The sequence below is a fragment of the Somniosus microcephalus genome, chromosome 24, assembly GCF_052327205.1.
Source record: "Somniosus microcephalus isolate GS21.2 chromosome 24, FLI_Smic_1.0, whole genome shotgun sequence".
In the NCBI taxonomy this organism is placed as follows: Eukaryota; Metazoa; Chordata; class Chondrichthyes; order Squaliformes; family Somniosidae; genus Somniosus; species Somniosus microcephalus.
The window spans coordinates 45,317,507-45,337,137 of record NC_141010.1 but is presented as its reverse complement, the minus strand read 5'-3'; the positions used below and the strand labels follow the sequence as shown (position 1 = coordinate 45,337,137).

Below are 19,631 nucleotides of genomic sequence, written 5' to 3'. Positions count from 1 at the left end.
ATCACAGAGAGCTAGAATCTGGTCAATAACGATAGATTTGTTCTGTGTGCTAGGTACAGCAGAACTGTAAACCCTTCATAATCATTTGGGCCATACAGGGTTTGAAGGGAGACAAGTGCATTAGGTTGTTCCTACGCAGGGTCAGTGTGCACCTACCCACGTTAAAGTACAGAGATAACCCCAATTCCTCTAACCTTCTGAAGTGATTGGCCACAACGCCTACAAGCTCTCCGATGCGGTTCTCATTGGCCGGCTGCATTTTATGAAGGCACACAATGAGGTCATTGTTATCCTTGGTGTGGAACACAACAAGCTGATCCTTTCCTGTCGACACACTCACTCCAGTAACCTGCACAGGGGGAAAAAAACACAGCACTGTCACCCAACTCACTGCATGTACCTTTCTGTGGTGAGCCAAATGCTTAGCGCTATATCAGAAATTAGCAATTCATAATATGATTTTACCGCCCATTGAGTCTGTGCTAACTCTTTGAAAGAGCTATCTACGTGGCCCCATTCCCTTGCCGCACCCTCAATAGAATCATTGAATATTACATAAAAAGCACTAAACCACTGCACAGAATCAATCATTTTTTCTGCCTACGTGAACAGCAGATACTGGGGACATGATGGCAGGGGAATTATTGTACTGACATAAATATAGGCCACAGTGCAAACTTGAGCCCTCCTCCAGGGGAAAAAGAAACTTGCACAAAATCTGCACCTACAACTTTTATTTTGCTTTTTTTTAAAAAAAAAGTGACCTATATGTAAGTTAATATGGTAATAAGACTGGCAGGGTAATGGAGCTGAATTAACAAAACGAGTTCAGATAATATCGTTGTTGTCTACCAACCCTAGCTACTCCAAAACTAATCACCAGGAACTGCAAGTGAAACCTGGCGATAACCTGGTCACTCAGCACATGTCCAGCAGAAAATCACAGACATACACCCATGTCCCAGAGGTTGGTGCATTAGCACAGTGTGCTGCTACACATCATATCCCCATGGCAATTCATTCAATTAATAAAGAAATGGAGGATACATATCACGGAGGAGGAAGTTAGCAGTAACGTGCTGTGTTAATATAGTTTTGTGTGGTTGGAAATTATCAGCAGGGGCTTTGACACAGAAAATTGAGATTTCCCCCCCAATTTTCCATGTTAAAAGCCCCTGCTGATAACCTGAGGGTTTAGAAATAATGCATTGACTTGTTTATTTGAGCTTGTTGTTGCTTTTGGTTTTGTTTCTTTACGACTTTTTCAGGAAAAGTCAAAGAGCGACAGCAGCACTATGATACTGTATCACAGCATACCTTGTGGCAGTTGAAAGCAGCACTGCGTAAGTGTTATTGCACTGTTGCTAAAGTCACACCTATTTGTAGAAAGTGCTAATACTTAGTGAATATTAGATTACTAAAATCCCAAAGTTCGATAGCAGCTAAACAGACATTGATCCAGTTTAAAACTTTTAAATTCCACTTTCTTACAATGTTTCTTCTTGGGCAGTCCGTCAGAACCGAGAATGACTTACAATAGTGGTTGAATTTCAAAAGAGGTACCACACCCATTTCAAAAGGAATCATGTGTCCATCCATCTACAGACAGTCATAATGTATGGCAATGCAGGTTTTATTTTGGAATAATCACCTTCAAGCTGAAGTACAATGAGGGGAACGGTAGCATAGTGGTAATGTTCAGAGGCCTGGACTAATGATCCGAAGACATGAGTTCAAATCCCACCACGTAACTGGGGAATTTAAATTCAGTTAATTAAATAAATTTGGAATAAAAAGCCATCCGTAATGGTGACCATGAAACTATCTGATTGTTGTAAAAACCCATCTGGCTCACTAATGTCCTTTAGGGAAGGAAATCTGCCATCCTTACCTGATCTGGCCTATATGTGACTCCAGACCCACAGCAATGTGGTTGACTATTAACTGCCCTCTGAAATGGCCTAGCAAGCCACTCAGTTGTAAAAAACCGCTACGAAAAACAAGAATAATAAAACCGGACGGACCACCTGGTATCGACCTCTGCACTGGCTATGGACACGACAACGGCACACCCAGCCCAGTCGGCCCTGCGAAGTGCTCCTCACCAACATTTGGGGACTTGTGCCAAAATTGGGAGAGCTGTCCCACAGACTGACATAGTCATACTCACAGAATCATACCTTTCTGCCAATGTCCCAAATTCTTGCCACCAGCAGGACAGATCCACCAGGGGTGGCGGCACAGTGGTATACAGTTGGGAAGGAGTGGCCTTGGGAGTCCTCAACATTGACTCCAGACCCCATGAAGTCTCATGGCTTCAGGTCAAGCACGGGCAAGGAAACCTCCTGCGGATTACCACCTACTGCCCTCAGCTGATGAATCAGTACTCCTCCATGTTGAACACCACTTGGAAGAAGCAGAGAGTAGCAAGGGCACAAAATGTACTCTGGGTGGGGGGACTTCAATATCCATCACAAAGAGTGGCTCGGTAGCACCACTACTGACCGAGTTGGTCGAGTCCTGAAGGACATAGCTGCCAGTCTGGGCCTGCGACAGGTGGTGAGAGAACCAATACGAGGGGAAAAACCTCCTTGACCTCGTCCTCACCAATCTACCTGTCGCTGATGCATCTGTCCATGACAGCATTGGTAGCAGTGACCACCGCACAGTCTTCACATTGAAGACACCCTCCATTGCGTTGCGTGGGACTACCACCATGCTAAATGGGATAGATTCAGAACAGATCTAGCAGCTCAAAACTGGGCATCCATGAGGCGCTGTGGGCCATCAGCAGCAGCAGAATTGTATTCCACCGCAATCTGTAACCTCATGGCCTGGCATATCCCTCACTGTACCATTACCGTCAAGCCAGGGGACCAACCCTGGTTCAATAAGGAGTGTAAAAGAGCATGCCAGGAGCAGCACCAGGCGTACCTAAAAATGCAGTGCCAACCTGGGAAGCTGCAACACAGGACTACATGCATGTAGTCAAGTGGAAGCAGCATGCTTATAGATAGAGCTAAGCGACGCCACAATCAACAGATCAGATCAAAGCTCTGCAGTCCTGCCACATCCAGTCGTGAATGGTGGTGGACCATTAAACAACTAACAGGAGGAGGAGGCTCCATGAATATCCCCATCCTCAATGATGGTGGAGCCCAGCACACAAGTGCAAAAGACAAAGCTGAAGTGTCTGCAACCAGTGGAGGATCCATATCGGCCTCCTCCTGAGGTCCCCACCAGCACAGAAGCCCGTCTTCAGCCAATTCGATTCAATCGATGTGATAGCAAGAAACGGCTGAGTGCACTGGATACAGCAAAGGCTGTGGGCCCTGACAACATCCTGGTTGTCATGCTGAAGACTTGTGCTCCAGAACTAGCTGCGCCTCTAACCAAGCTGTTCCAGTACAGCTATAACACTGGCATCTATCCGACAATGTGGAAATCTGCCCAGGTATGTCCTGTCCACAAAAAGCAGGACAAATCCAATTGGTCAATTACCGCCCCATCAGTCTACTCTCAATCATCAGCAAAGTGATGGAAGGTGTCGTCGACAGTGCTATCAAGCGGTACTTACTCACCAATAACCTGCTCACTGATGCCCAGTTTGGGTTCCGCCAGGACCACTCAGCTCCAGACCTCATTACAGCTTTGGTCCAAACATGGACAAAAGAGCTGAATTCCAGAGGTGAGGTGAAAGTGACTGCCCTTGACATCAAGGCAGCATTTGACCGAGTGTGGCATCAAGGAGTCCTAGTAAAACTGAAGTCGATGGGAGTCGGGGGAAAACTCTCCATTTGCTGGAGTCATACCTAACATAAAGGAAGATGATTGTGGTGGTTGGAGGTCAATCATCTCAGCCCCAGGACATCGCTGCAGGAGTTCCTCAGGGCAGTGTCCTAGGCCCAACCATCTTCAACTGCTTCATCGATGACCTTCCCTCCAACATAAAGGTCAGAAATGGGGATGTTCGCTGATAACTGCACAATGTTCAGTGCCATTCGCAACTCCTCAGATAATGAAGCAGCCTATGCCCGCATGCAGCAAGACCTGGACGACATTCAGGCTTGGGTTGATAAGATGCAGGTAACATTTGCGCCACATAAGTGCCAGGCAATGACTATCTCCAACAAGCGAGAGTCTAACTACTGCCCCATGACATTCAACAGCATTACTATCGCCGAATATCCCACCATCAATATCCTTGGTGGGGGGGGGGGGGGGGTGGGGGAGGGGCCTCACCATTGACCAGAAATTTAACTGGACCGGCCACATAAATACTGTGGCAACAAGAGTAGGTCAGAGGCTAGGTATTCTGCAACGAGTGTCTCACCTCCCAACTCCCAAAAGCCTTTCCACCATATACAAGACACAAGTAAAGATTGTGATGGAATACTCTCCACTTGCCTGGATGATTGCAGCTCTAACAACACTCAAGAAGCTTGACACCATCCAGGACAAAGCAGCCCGCTTGATTGGCACCCCATCGACCATCTTAAACATTCACTCCCTCCACCACCGGCATACCATGGCTGCAGTGTGTACCATCTACAAGATGCGCTGCAGCAACTCGCCAAGGCTTCTTCAGCAGCACCTCTACCACCTAGAAGGACAAGAGCAGCAGGCGCATGGGAACACCATCACCTCCAAGTTCCCCTCCAAGTCACACACCATCCTGACTTGGAAGTATATCGCCGTTCCTTCATCGCCGCTGGGTCAAAATCCTGGAACTCCCTCCCTAACAGCACTGTGGGAGTACCTTCACCACACGGACTGCAGTGGTTCAAGGCAGTGGCTCATCACCACCTTCTCAAGGGCAACTAGGAATGGGCAATAAATGCTGGCCTTGCCAGCGACGTCCACATCCCATGAACGAATAATTAAAAAAAATACAAGGTGAATCAGCTCTCTTATCCTAACACAGAGTATTGTCCATTCTTATTGATAGTCACAGGACATTAATTTACTGACATTCTAAGCTAAAAGACCAAACAGTTAGGGTGTTTATGGACCATGCACTCTTCAGTTACTGTAAATTCAAAAGATAGATATCAAGCCCAGAATCTGGGGCAGGAGATGGTAAATGCCCAAGAGGAAAATAAATTTCAGACACATGGGGAGAAGCAGAAAACAACCTTTTTTTTTTCAGTACAATCTAAATCAGTAGCAAAGATGTAAAGTTCATGAAGAATAGGTTGCTTGTTGGGATGGCCAAATGAGATCCTCCTGGCCACCCTCATCTGCGACCCTGCGTTGAAATCTCTTACTTCCTGTCTCATTTGTTTCACTGTGAATGCAGTAACATTGCAGCAAGACGACAGCCAAGTGATGCCTGGCGCTGCTGTTTCTTCATTACGTCTACGCTATCAGATGTGGGTTCACAATTCAGGAGTCTCACAAAACCGGCAGCAATGGGAGCCTTTGATTCTGCACCACAAAGGGTGAGCCACACCAAACAGCAGGCAGGATGGTCCCGGAACTAACTTTCCAGTCCTACTTTCGTTATTCCCCGCTCCCAAAAAATCAGTTCCAGACATCTCAGCACTATCGAAACAGCTTTCTTGTATCTAGACATTTTTTAATCATAGAATCTTACAGCACAGAGTTACATGGGAAATAATGGATGCTTGAGAGCAATTCGCAGAGAATAATAGATACCAGGGAATGAAATACATGAGGAATAATGGATACATGGGAGTGAGTTACAATGGGAATACTGAATAACTTTCGATTAGGCACTTTACAGCCTGCTGGACTCAACATTGAGTTCAACAATTTCAGATTATAACCCCTGCCCCCCTTTTTTCAGGCAGCAGCTGATGATGATTCGGCCATCCCCATTTGCAACGTTTAATCCCTCCTGCCTTCCTCCCTAGCACAGACCATCCCTTTAGTTCCTTCCTCACCACCCCCTCCCCCCACCCTCTTTCCCCGCCTCTGCGCCTGCTTAAAACTTGTTACATCCCAAACTTTTTCCAGTTCTGACGAAGGGTTACTGACCTGAAACGTTAACACTGTTTCTCTCTCCACAGATGCTGCCTGGCCTGCTGAGTGTTTCCAGCATTTTCTGTTATTATTACTGAATAACTGGGAGCGAGTCACAGAGAATAATGGATACCTGGGAGTGAAATACACGGGGAATGATGGACACCTGGGAGTGACATACATGGGGAATAATGGGTAAACTGGGAGTGAAATACAGGGGGGATAATGGATACCTGGGGAATAAAGGATACCTGGGAGTGAATCACATAGGAAATAATGGATACCTGGAAGAGAGTTACAGGGGGAATAATTCACAGTTGCAGGGCTATGGGGAACGAGCAGGGGAGTGAGACTGATTGGATAGCTCTCGCAAAGAGCCAGCACTGGGACGAGGGGCTGAACAGCCTTATGAAAGGAAATAAAGTTTTGCATTGACAATGATAAATTGACCCTTAGTGTTAGGGGATTAAATACGTGGGGTTACGGGGATAGGGTGGGATATGTGTCGGTGCAGGCTCGATGGGCCGAAATGGCCTCTATCTGCACTGTAGATTCTGTGATACCATCCATTGTTTAATATTTAGGATTTTTTAAGCTCATAAAACAAATTACAAATTAAAAAATGAAGATTCATCTGGCTGAAATGTGTTGGTTTAAACCGTAGCATCTGACCTTCCAAGCATCTCCACTGTAAAAGCTTTTGTGTTAAATCAATACATAATATAAGCAATCTCAATCACACTCCTTCCACCCCCCCCCCACCGCACCTCATTTCCCCCCCGCTCTCTCCTAGAGATTCAACAGCAGCTTTGTAGATAACAGAAGCAATATGGACGCTTGCCAGATTCCTATAAAAGGAAAAGTGATGTCATTTTAATTTGTCCATTAAATCGGTTTTTGGCCGTAACTGCAAGCATCTCGAGTTCAAGAAAAAAGATAAAATGAAATGGAACAATGGAGCGCAGACACAGTCCAGTCACCCCATTTCAATCTGTCACTCTTTAATGCATGTTAGTATACTCTACCAATATTCAGGGATCTATTAGTATTCCACTGCTCATCTTGAACACCAACCACTTATACTGTGAAGCTACAGACAGCTGGAAAGCAAATACTTTAACCCTTCTGCCTTCCTCAACAGCTTCCAAGATCGCCACATGCTTCTGAGCACTAGGTTTCTCAAAAGTGTCATAATACAGACTTAAAAATATCAATAGTTGAATTACTTAGATTATTTCTATTTGCACACTAAAGCCAAAAGAAATGATAACCTGGTGAATTTACTGCAAAACAAATGCTACTGAGATCCCCAAACAGTTAATTCGGAATTCACCCCATTATTGCTGCTGACTTTGGCACTGGCAAAGTGGTTTGACCTCCCCGACAGTGATTATTGCTACAATCCTTTAATTTAGAAAGACACATTGTGACTTGCAAGTCAAGCAACACGATTATTTTATGTTCCCAGTGATTCTGTACCACCATGCAGCGAGACATCAGCTGATGCAGTCTCCAAGGAGATCTCTATGGAAACTGGGTTACCACGGAAATGCTGATACTGAACTATTCTGACAGTAAGATGAATTTACCAAGGATCATCCAATCCGGGCGCATATTGCTATAAAAATCTATCTTCAAGTGTAAAATATGCCCTCTCCAAGTAGGACGAAATGCATAAAAAGCTGACAAATTCAACCTCCTTTCATAGATTGTGGTGAAAACGCTGATTTACGAACTAGCAATACGATATATTGGATTTAAATTCTGAGGAACAGATCAAATATTAATAATGCATCTTTTTCTCAATAAAAATTAATCTAATATGTTCTGCAGACTTCTGCCTTGAAAAAAAAAATCTGTTTATTTTACGGGCTTCACAGTGAATGATAGTCAGCCAGTTGGCTTGTGTTTAGAGAGAAGATGGGAATAATAAAGAGATGGGAATAATAGAGTATTTGCAGGAAAATTTGTCCATTATGGTAATAAGGCTGTTGAATTTCAATGCACATTCACATGTGGGCCTTATGTAAATGCCAGCCCTGAAGTCAGACTCATCATTACATAATGTCCATCACCAAGAGTGGCTCGGTAGCACCACAACTGACCGAGTCCTAAAGGACATAGCTGCCAGACTGGGTCTGCGACAGGTGGTGAGGGAACCAACAAGAGGGAAAAACCTACTTGATCTCGTCCTCACCAATCTACCTGTTGCAGATGCATCTGTCCATGACAGCATTGGTGGAAGTGACCACCACACAGTCCTTGTGGAGACGAAGTCCCGTCTTCATGTTGAGGATACCCTCCACCGTGTTGTGTGGCACTACCACCGTGCTAAATGGGACCGATTTCGAACAGATCTGGCAACTCAAAACTGGGCATCCATGAGGCGCTGTGGGCCATCAGCAGCAGCAGAATTGTATTCAACCACAATCTGTAACCTCATGGCCCGGCATATCCCTCACTCTACCATTACCATCAAGCTGGGAGATCAACCCTGGTTTAACGAAGAGTGCAGGAGAGCATGCCGGGAACAGCAGCAGGCATACCGAAAAATGAGGTGTCAACCTGGTGAGGCTACAACACAGGACTACTTGCATGCCAAACAACGGAAGCAACATGCGATAGACAGAGCTAAGCGATCGCACAACCATCGGATCAAATCAAAGCTCTGCAGTCCTGCCACATCCAGTCGTGAGTGGTGGTGGACAATTAAACAGTTAACAGGAGAAGGAGGCTCCAAAAATATCCCCATCCTCAATGATGGTGGAACCCAGCACGTGAGTGCAAAAGACAAGACTGAAGCATTTGCAACTATCTTCAGCCAGAAGTGCCGAGTGGATGATCCATCTCGGCCTCCTCCTGAGGTCCCCAGCATCACAGATGCCAGTCTTCAGCCCATTCAATTCACTCCACGTGATGTCAAGAAACGGCTGAAGACACTGGATACTGCAAAGGCTATGGGCCCCGACAACATTCCGGCAATAGTACTGAAGACTTGTGCTCCAGAACTAGCTGTGCCCCTAGCCAAGCTGTTCCAGTACAGCTACAACACTGGCATCTACCCGGCAATGTGTAAAATTGCCCAAGTATGTCCTGTCTACAAAAAGCAGGACAAATCTGACCCAGCCAATTACCGTCCCATCAGTCTACTCTCAATCATCAGCAAAGTGATGGAAGGTGTCGCCGACAGTGCTATCAAGTGGCACTTACTCAGCAACAACCTGCTAACTGACGCCCAGTTTGGGTTCCGCCAGGGCCACTCGGCTCCTGACCTCATTACAGCCTTGGTCCAAACATGGACAAAAGAGCTGAACTCAAGAGGTGAGGTGAGAGTGACTGCCCTTGACATCAAAGCAGCATTTGATCGAGTGTGGCATCAAGGAGCCCTAGCAAAACTGAAGTCAATGGGAATCGAGGGGAAAACTCTCCATTGGTTGGAATCATACCTAGCACAAAGGAAGTTGGCTGTGGTTGTTGGAGGTCATTCATCTCAATCACATGACATCACTGCAGGAGTTCCTCAGGGCAGTGTCCTAGGCCCAACCATCTTCAGCTGTTTCATCAATGACCTTCCCTCCATCATAAGGTCAGAAGTGGGGATGTTCGCTGATGATTGCACACTGTTCAGCACCATTCGAGACTCGTCAGATACTGACGCAGTCCGTGTCCATATGCAGCAAGACCTGGACAACATTCAGACTTGGGCTGACAAGTGGCAAGTAACATTCGCACCACACAAGTGCCAGGCAATGATCATCTCCAACAAGCGAGACTCTAACCATCTCCCCATGACATTCAATAGCATTACCATCACTGAATCCCCCACTATCAACATCTTGGGGGGTTACCATTGATCAGAAGTTGAACTGGACCAGTCATATAAATACTGTGGTTACAAGAGCAGGCCAGAGGCTGGGAATTCTGCAGCGAGTATCTCACCTCCTGACTCCCCAAAGCCTTTCCACCATCTACAAGGCACAAGTCAGGAGTGTGATGGAATACTCTCCACTTGCCTGGATGAGTGCAGCTCCAAAACACTCAAGAAGCTCGACACCATTCAGGATAAAGCAGCCCACTTGATTGGCACTCCATCCAAAACCTTCAACATTCACTCCCTCCACCACCGGCGCACTGTGGCTGCAGTGTGTACCATCTACAAGATGCACTGCAGCAACTCACCAAAACTCCTTCAACAGCACCTTCCAAACCCGCGATCTCTACCACTTAGAAGGACAAGGGCAGCAGATGCATGGGAACAGCACCACCTACAAATTCCCCTCCAAGCCACACACCATCCTAACTTGGACCTGTATCGCCGTTCCTTCACTGTCGCTGGGCCAAAATCCTGGAACTCCCTTTCTAACAGCATTGTGGGTGTACCTACACCATATGGACTGCAGCGGTTCAAGGCGGCGGCTCACCACCATCTTCTCAAGGGCAATTAGGGATGGGCACTAAATGCAGGCCTAGCCAGCAACGCCCACATCCCATCAAATAAAAAAATAAAAAAATTTCACTGGCCTACTCTCACATCTGTTTTGGCAAAATAGGCCCATCCTTAACCATTGGATTAAAAATATTAGGTTCTTCTACGCCATATGGTCAAATTTTCATGTTGCGAGGGGACTGGCTCTAGTGGGCTTAGTGAAAGTGTAGTTACAGGCATGCGCTACAGTTCATTGCACCTTGGAAAGGCAGGATGCAGGTCTGTGCCAGCAATTTCCCAAATGGCAACGATAAATTATTGTGCCATCAGGTGGAGGAGGAACTAGGGGGTGGGGGTCAAAGCTGATTGCAGCTGCTTCCTTGCACAGGCCTGAAGGAGAATACAAGGTTGAGTCACTTGAGACTGCTCTTGCCACCTAATTGTGGCCAGTTATGCAGCGACATTGGCACAGTCATCACAGCAGGTTCCTGGCTTGCTTTATCAAGCAGATAACAAGGCACGACATGGGGACGGGGTAGAAGAAAGACAGACAGACAGACAGAAAAAGAACTTGCATTTATATAGTGCCTTTCATGACCTCAGGATATCCCTTATGCTTTACAGCCAAAACAAAATTGGTGGAGGAAGGAGAAAAATAATCTGGAGTTTAAATACAGATGTTCCAATCAGATTCTATTAGAGTGTGACCTACATTATACAAAGGGATAGTCTTCATCACTTGATACTGCTTCAGTGGGTCCAACTTATATAGATGCCGGTCAGTGATGAAAATCGCACGGTCCTCAGATTTATTAAATCGGTTTATCTGTAGAGAGATAAAGACAAATACTGTATAAACACCAAAACCAACCCAAGGCAAGGTCCTTAGCAGCATGCAACAGTTATCCCAGCAAAGTCTTATGGAGTCGACACTGCCGGTTTGGAGGCAGTGTTAGGTGGGCTTGATTTTCTTTCAACAGGTGTAGTAGGAATGGTGCTGACCCAGCTTCTGGTTTTACAATTGTCGTGAAATTACTTCCAAGAGGTGCCCTGTGATTATTGCATTTTTCTTTCTCTTGGGGAAAGGAAGCTTGCAAGCCTCTTGTAAGGCTGTTCCATGTTCCACTGGTAACACTTACTGTCCTTTAAGTTACTTTTAATCATCATACAACTGGCTGACAAAATTGCACTCTGCATGATCGTTTCAGCAAATTGTGGAGCCCTTTCATTCCGGTGCAAGTGAGCAGTATAACTGGACTCTCCCTGCCAACGAAATGTTGCTGGTACTGTACCGGCGTCACCAATACTGGACAGGCACTAACTTGGGAACTAGCATTAGCCACAAAAAGATGACACCTAACTTCCCCCGCTCCCTCCATGTTCCAGATATGATATTGAGCCACACAGGTCAGCAAGATCCCAGGTTCGGTCCTGTGGGTTGTGCGGAGTTAGCCGATTTCAGCCACGGCAAATGGGAGGAAAAGTAAAAAAAAAAATCTAAGGTTCTTACTCTTTATCCTTATCCAGTGAAAATGAAAGGAAGACTTGCATTTATATAGTGCCTTTCACAACCTCAGGATGTCTGAAAGTGCTTTTCAGCCAATTAAGTACTTTTGAATTGTAGTCACTGTTATAATATAGGAAACGCCGCAACCAAATTACACACAGCAAGCTCCCACAAACAGCAATGAGATAAATGGCCAGTTATTCTGTTTTGATTGAGAGATAAATATTGGCCAGGATACTGGGAGAACTCCCCTGCTCTTCTCTGAATAGTGCCATTGGGATCTTTTATGTTCACCCGAGAGGGCGGATGGGGCCTTGGTTTAATGTCTCCTCCGAAAGACCCCTGCTGCCAAGTGGTGCGCGTAGGTGTCAAGTGAGGACAGGGTCAGACTCAGCTGCAATCCCCCCACAGTTCAGTTGCTAGTGTATGTCAATGAGAATTTAGAAAAGTTAAAGCTAAATCCAGATATATAATTGGCAAATACGCTATAAAATCCCTGGACCATCATTCCATCAGTCAATCTTCAGCTCTTCTTCAAATAGTGCGATGGGATCTTGTGTGGGTTCCCACTGAACATGCAGATGGGGGCCTCAATTTACCATTTGATCCAAATGGCATCAGAGCTCTATGGAGTCCTATAACTAGGATCACCATTTAAACCATTGGCGTATTCAGTGAGTTCTATATTATAGAGCATAATGTAATTGTCAGCTGGTAGCACAGGGTGCAGTTGTGTGATTGATGAAAAACTGTTGGTTTGTGCAGCAATTTTGCCTTAGGGACGATACACAATCAGAAGACTACAAAAGATAACATCCACACAACCAGGTCTGTGTCAGGACAATCACCTCCAGCAGAATAGAAAGCAAACTCCAGGCTCCAAACAAACTCTCTTTAATATACAAGAGAGCTCCTCCAAAGACAGGAAAAATAAAAGTTTCAAAGAGAATACTTTCCACTCACTGAGGGCAGCCATTTACTGCTTCACAGAAGTCTCTTGTAGCCAGTCACCAGACGATGACAATACTTTTCTGCCTCTGGCTCGCAGCCTCGTTATAATAACCCAGCTAACATGAGTGAGACAAATCAAATAACTCTACATCATATATACTGGGCAAGTAATACATGCCACATATCAGGCGCGCTGTCCTTCCATGATACTCAGTACACAGAGTTTTGGAGGAAGCTGCAGCAATCAATGTGCACGTGGGGACCATAGCCTAGCCTGGTGCATTAGGTTTACCTACTGACCAACACTGAAGATCATGGCATGTCTATGTGCATCATGAAACTGCAAAATTATGATGCACATTCGTTTATTACTTTTGGTGGAGACGGTGGCCAAAGTGACTTGGGATTCAAACAGTTTACTTCATTTACCATGTTCACACTGACACAGGCCTAAATTCTACAGAGAACTGTACTAACAGCAGAATAGTAAAGAAAGGACGTGTGTGTGTGTGTGTGTGTGTGTGTGTGTGTGTGTGTATATATATATATAAAAATATATATATATATATATTATATAAAATATATATTATTGCAGCTTTCATGTCTTCGGGATGTCCCTAGTGATTCACAGCCAATGAATTACTTTTAAAGTGTAGTCACTGTTGTAATGTTGGGAAATGCAGCAGCCAATTTGCACACAGCAAGGTTTAACAAACAGCAATGAGATAAACTATCAGTTAATCTGTTTTAATGGTGTTGGTTGAGGGATAAAAAATGGCCAAGACACCAGGAGAGCTCCCTTGCTCTTCTTCGGATAGATCGTGGAATCTTCTACATCTAACTGAACAGGGGAGCTTTTTTGGGAGATAGTTAAGAAAAAAATTATTAAATGGAAAAGAACCTTTGTGAAATCCCAGGTATCCTCATATTGGTGAAAGCAAAGATAGTGTAAAATAGAACTCTAGTCTATTTGTTTGAAATAAAAACTTTAGGTGAAACACAATTAAGTCAACCAGTCTTTACCTAAAATTGATGATTTTTATTTACTGCTAAAGTGAAAATGGATCCAAATTACAGTAATGATTGTTTGGCGTAATTTACTTTTGAGATTGGACCCAAAATGGTGGTCTGATATCATACAGCCTGCTTGATGTTGGTCCTTCTGCACCCATTAATAGGTTTTCTGGGAAGCAAATTTTTTTATAAATCAAGTCCCCTACCTCACCTCTTTTTCCGGTACATTGATGACTGTATCGGTGCCATTTCCTGCTCTCGCCCTGAACTAGAAAATGTCTATCGGTCCTCAGCAAAGGCCTGAGCTTCATCCCTACACCCCCACCTCAATGAATTTTGAGCTCGGCATGATGCTGAGCTCTTTTTCCGCCGCCTTCGTCTCTGTGCCCACTTCTTTGGCCAGGAGTCTTCCCCCCGCACGGCTGACCCTTTCTCCCGCTTTCAGAATTCTCGTTCTACCTGGACCCCATCCCTCTGGCCTCTTACCCTCTCTAGATCTTTTCATTGCAAACTGCCGCCGTGACATCGTCCGTCTCCATTTCTCTGTTCCCCTCACTCACTCCAACCTACCTCCCTCTGAACTTGCAGCACTCCATTCTCTCAGATCCAACCCCGACATTGCCATTAAACCTGCTGACAAGGGTGGTGCTGTTGTTGTTTGGCGAGCCGACCTCTACCTAGCGGAAGCTGAACGCCAACACCTCCTCCTACCTCCACCTGGACCATGACCCCACTACCGAACATCAAGCCACCGTTTCCAAGCTGTCACTGACCTCATCTCCCCTGGAGATCTTCCCCCACGGCCGCCAACCTCCTAGTTCCCCAACCCCGCACAGCCCGCTTCTACCTCCTTCCCAAGATCCACAAACAGGACTGCCCTGGTAGACCCATCGTTTCAGCCTGTTCTTGCCCCACGGAACTTACCTCTTCCTATCTCGACTCTATTTTTTCCTCCCCTTGTCCAGTCTTTTCCCACCTACATCCGCGACTATTCTGATGCCCTCCGCCACTTTTCCAGTTTCCTGGCCCCAACCGCCTCCTTTTCACTATGGACGAGCAATCTCTCTACACCTCCATCCCCCACCAGGATGGCCTGAGGGTGCTCCGCTTCTTCCTTGAACAGAGGCCCAACCAGTCCCCATCCACCACTACCCTCCTCCGCCTGGCTGAACTTGTTCTCACATTGAACAACTTCTCCTTTGACTCCACTCATTTCCTCCAAATCAAAGGTGTTGCTATGGGTACCTGCATGGGTCCTAGCTATGCCTGCCTTTTCGTGGGATATGTGGAACACTCTTTGTTCTATTTCTACTCGGGTCCCCTCTCTCACCTCTTTTTCCAGTACACTGATGACTGTATCGGTGCCGTTTCCTGCTCTCGCCCTGAACTAGACAATTTCATTCACTTTGCTTCCAATTTCCACCCTTCCCTCACCTTCACATGGTCCATCACCGACTCTTCTCTTCCCTTCCCTTCCCTTCCTCGACATCTCCGTCTCCATCTCTGGGGATAGGTTATTGACAAACATTCACTACAAGCTCACTGACTCCCACAGTCACCTGGACAACACTTCCTCCCACCCCGCCTCCTGTAAGGACTCTGTTCCATTCTTCCAGTTTCTCCATCTCAGCCGCATCTACTCAGACGATGCCACCTTCCATACCAGTGCTTCCGACATGTCTTCCTTTTTCCTCAACCGAGGATTCCCCTCTACTGTGGTTGACACGGCCCTCGACTGTGTCTGTTCCCTCTCCCGCACTTCTGCCCTCACCCCTGCCACTCCCTCCCTCCCGGAACCACGATAGAGTTCCCCTTTCACCCCACCAGTCTCCACATTCAACGGATCATCATCCGCCATTTCTGCCACCTCCAGCGTGATCCCACCAACAAACGCATCTTCCCCTCACCTCCCCTTTCAGCATTCCGTAGGGACCACTCCCTCCGCGACACCCTAGTCCACTCCTCTATCACCCCCAGCACCCCTTCGCCCAGCACCTTCCCGTGCAAGCGCAGGAGATCCAATACATGCCCTTATACCTCCCCCCTTCCCACTGTCCAGGGCCCCAAACACCCCTTCCAGGTGAAACAGCGATTTACTTGTACTTCTTGTAATCTAGTATACTGTATTCGCTGCTCACGATGTGGTCTCCTCTGCATTGAGGAGACCAAACGCAGATTGGGTGACCGCTTTGCGGAACACCTCCGTTCAGTCCGTAAGGGGACCCCGAGCTTCCGGTCGCCTGTCACTTTAATTCACCATTCCATTCCCACTCAGACCTCGCTGTCCTCGGCCTCTTGCATTGTTCCACGGAAGTTCAGCGTAAGCTCGAAGAACAGCACCTCATCTTTCAATTAAGCACTTTACAGCTTTCTGGACTCAACATAGAGTTCAACGATTTCAGATCATAAACTCGGCCCCTATCATATAGATATATTTTTATCCACACTTTTTGTTTGTGCCTTTTTTTCTTCCCTCCCACATGGCAGCTGTCTTTCATTCTGCCAGCGCAATTCACACTTCATCCAGAGCCATCCTTTGTTTCTTAACCTGTCCCATTACCATCTCCTCTTGCCTTGAATCTCTCTTAATGTCTCTTTACTTCTCCTGCCTTCCATCCTATCAGAGACCTTCCCTTTGGTTCTTCCATCCCCTCCCCCATTTCCCAGCCCCTAAACTTTCTTTAAAATCTGTTCCATTTCCTGCTTTTTCCAGTTCTGATGAAAGGTCTTCGACCTGAAACATTAACTCTGTTTCTCTCTCCACGGATGCTGCCTGGCCTGCTGAGTTTTTCCAGCGTTTTCTGTTGTTATTTTAGAAGATTTCATTCACTTTGCTTCCAATTTCAACCCTTCCCTCACCTTCACATGGTCCATCTCCGACTCTTCCCTTCCTCGACTTCTCTGTCTCCATCTCTGGGGATAGGCTATTGACAAACATTCACTATAAGCCCACTGACTCCCACAGCTACCTGGACTACACTTCCTCCCACCCCGCTTCCTGTAAGGACTCTATTCCATTCTCCCAGTTTCTCCGTCTCTGCCGCATCTCTGCTCTAACAATGGCATCTTCCATACTAGTGTTTCCGACATGTCTTCCTTTTTCCTCAACCGAGGTTTCCCCTCTACTGTGGTTGACACGGCCCTTGACCATGTCCGTTCTATTTCCCGCACTTCTGCTCTCACCCCTTCCCCTCCCTCCTGGAACCACAACAGGGTTCCCCTTGTCCTCACCTTTCACCCCACCAGCCTCCACATTCAACGGATCATCCTTTGCCGTTTCCGCCACCTCCAGCGTGATCCCACCACCAAACATATCTTTCCCTTACCTCCCCTTTCAGCATTCCGAAGGGACCGCTCCCTCTGCGACACCCTGGTCCACTCCTCTATCACCCCCAACAGCCCTTCGCCCGGCACCTTCCTGTGCAAGCACATGAGATGCAACACCTGCCCTTTTCCCTTCCCACTATCCAGGGCCCCAAACATTCCTTCCAGGTGAAACAGCGACTTACTTGTGCTTCTTGCAACTAAGTATACTGTATTCGCTGCTCACAATGCGGTCTCCTCTACATTGGGGAGACCAAATGCAGATTGGGTGACCGCTTTGTGGAACACCTCCGTTCAGTCCGTTAGGGTGACCCCGAGCTTTCGGCTGCCTGTCACTTTAATTCTCCACTCCACTACGACATCTCCGTCCTTGGCCCCTTACACTGTTCCAATGAAGCTCAACGGAAGCTCGAGGAACAGCACCTCATCTTTCGATTAGGCACTTTACAGCCTTCTGGACTCAACACCGAGTTCAACAATTCCAGACCATAACCTCTGCCCCCATCATTTGTTTTCTTCTCTCTCTCATATGGCAGCTGTTGATCATCCTGCCATTGCCATTTACACTTCATCTAGAGTCATCTTTTGTTTCTTAACTTGTCCCATCACCATCTCCTTTTGCCTTGCACCATCATCCCTTTTGTCTCTTAATCTCTCCTGCCTTCTACCCTATCACAGACCTTCCCTTTTGTTCTTTCCTCCCCGCCTCCCGCCCCTACACTTGCTTAAAAACCTGTCGTATCTCCAACTTTTTCCAGTTCTGACAAAGGGTCATCGACCTGAAACGTTAACGCGTTTCTCTCTCTACAGATGCTGCCTGACCTGCTGAGTATTTCCAGCAATTTGTTTTTATTTCAGATTTCTAGCATCCACAGTATTTTGCTTTTCTTTTATAAGTGTCAGCTCTAGTTCAGTGCAGTCTTGTCTTGGAGTCAGAAGGTGTGGGTTCAAGACCCACTCCAGAAATTTGAGCACAAAATCTGAGCTGACACTCCAGTGCAGCACTGAGGGAGCACTGCTCTGTCAGAGGTGCTGTTTTGCAGATGAGCCGTTAAACCGCGGCCCCGTATGCCATCGCGGGTGCTTGTAAGAGATCCCATTACATTATTTGAAGAAGAGCAGGGGCGTTCTCCCTGGTGTCCTGGCCAATATTTATCCCTCAAGCAACATTACTAAAACAGGTTATCTGGTCATTATCACATTGCTGTGCGCAAATTGGCTGCCACGTTTCCTACATCATAACTGTGACTACATTTCAAAAGTACTTCATTGACTGTAAAGTGCTTTAGGACACCCTGAGGTGGTGAAAGGTGCTACATAAGTTATATCTTTGGCCTAGAAATTGGGTTGAGGCGCCAAACTGGCGCCAAGTTCGCCTGAGCGCAGGATTTAGCGCAGTGTTTGAGTCTTCAGCGATCGTCAGATATTCAGTTTCATTGCCCCTCGAGGGACACGGGGCGAGGCTCGAGGCGCTCCGTGTCCCTCTTAGGGCGTTGAAACTGAATTATCACAGCACAACGTGCCGCAGCGCCACACGCTGCGGCACGGCACGCTGCGGTACTGCAGGCCTTCCTCCCATTGTTAAGGGGGAGGGGCCTGCAACAGCGCAATCACCGATCGCGAATGCCGGCAAAAGAGCCCGGCACCGAGGAGAAGTGCCGGGCTCTCAGGAAACAGCCGGCAATGCCGTGGGGGGGGGGGGGGGGCGGTGGTTAGGAGGCCGGGGACGGAGGTGCTGGCAGGCAGCCGCCCCGCACCTCCACCTTAACTTGCGCCGCTGCCGGCACAGTAAGGCCCCGTGAACCGGGCGCGGGTAGCGAATGGCGCAACTGCGGCGTTCGCAACCAAATATCGTGAACGGGGCGCTGCGCACACTGATGACGTCATCGGTGGCGGCGCAGCACAAAAGGATAACGCCACCATTATCGCCCCAACTCAATAACGCGGGAGGCACAGCCAGTGGCGCTACAGCCATTGCCTGCCTCTTTAGGCGCTAACAAGTGGCGCTACTCACCCAATTTCTCCCCCTTTCTTTCTTTAAGCAGAACTTTGTTTTATGTTGAAAAAGGTTAAAAGGCCCTTTGGGGCTGACAAGCTAACACCAACTTTAATAGAAAGATCATCAATATTTAGTAACAACATAGAATAGGTCCAGTGACAGCATCAAGTGCCATCAGGTCAGGTACAGTTCTTTCTTCACAATGACCCTCAATATTAGACGATCATCCCCTACTGCAACACTAAGATCACGGTTTAAATTCCCTCTGTCCAGGGCCCCAAACATTCCTTCCAGGTGAAACAGCGATTTACTTGTACTTCTTACAATTTAGTTTACAGTATACTGTATTCGCTGCTCACGATCTGGCCTCCTCTACATTGGGGAGACCAAACGCAGATTGGGTGACTGCTTTGCGGAACACCTCC

General features: G+C 46.9%; 1 protein-coding gene across 2 annotated transcripts in view; it reads right to left on the bottom strand.

Moving 5' to 3' along the window:
• LOC147101461 (unconventional myosin-Id-like) overlaps positions 1-19,631 on the bottom strand; it is a 561,768-nt gene that overhangs the window by 213,689 nt on the left and 328,448 nt on the right. For both annotated transcript variants that reach the window (XM_085966597.1, XM_085966598.1), the window contains exons 20-21: positions 11,124-11,237; positions 195-349 (exon numbers count right to left, since the gene is read on the bottom strand). In XM_085966597.1, coding sequence (XP_085822723.1) covers positions 195-349; positions 11,124-11,237 — 269 coding nt within the window. The remainder of the gene's footprint in view (positions 1-194; positions 350-11,123; positions 11,238-19,631) is intronic.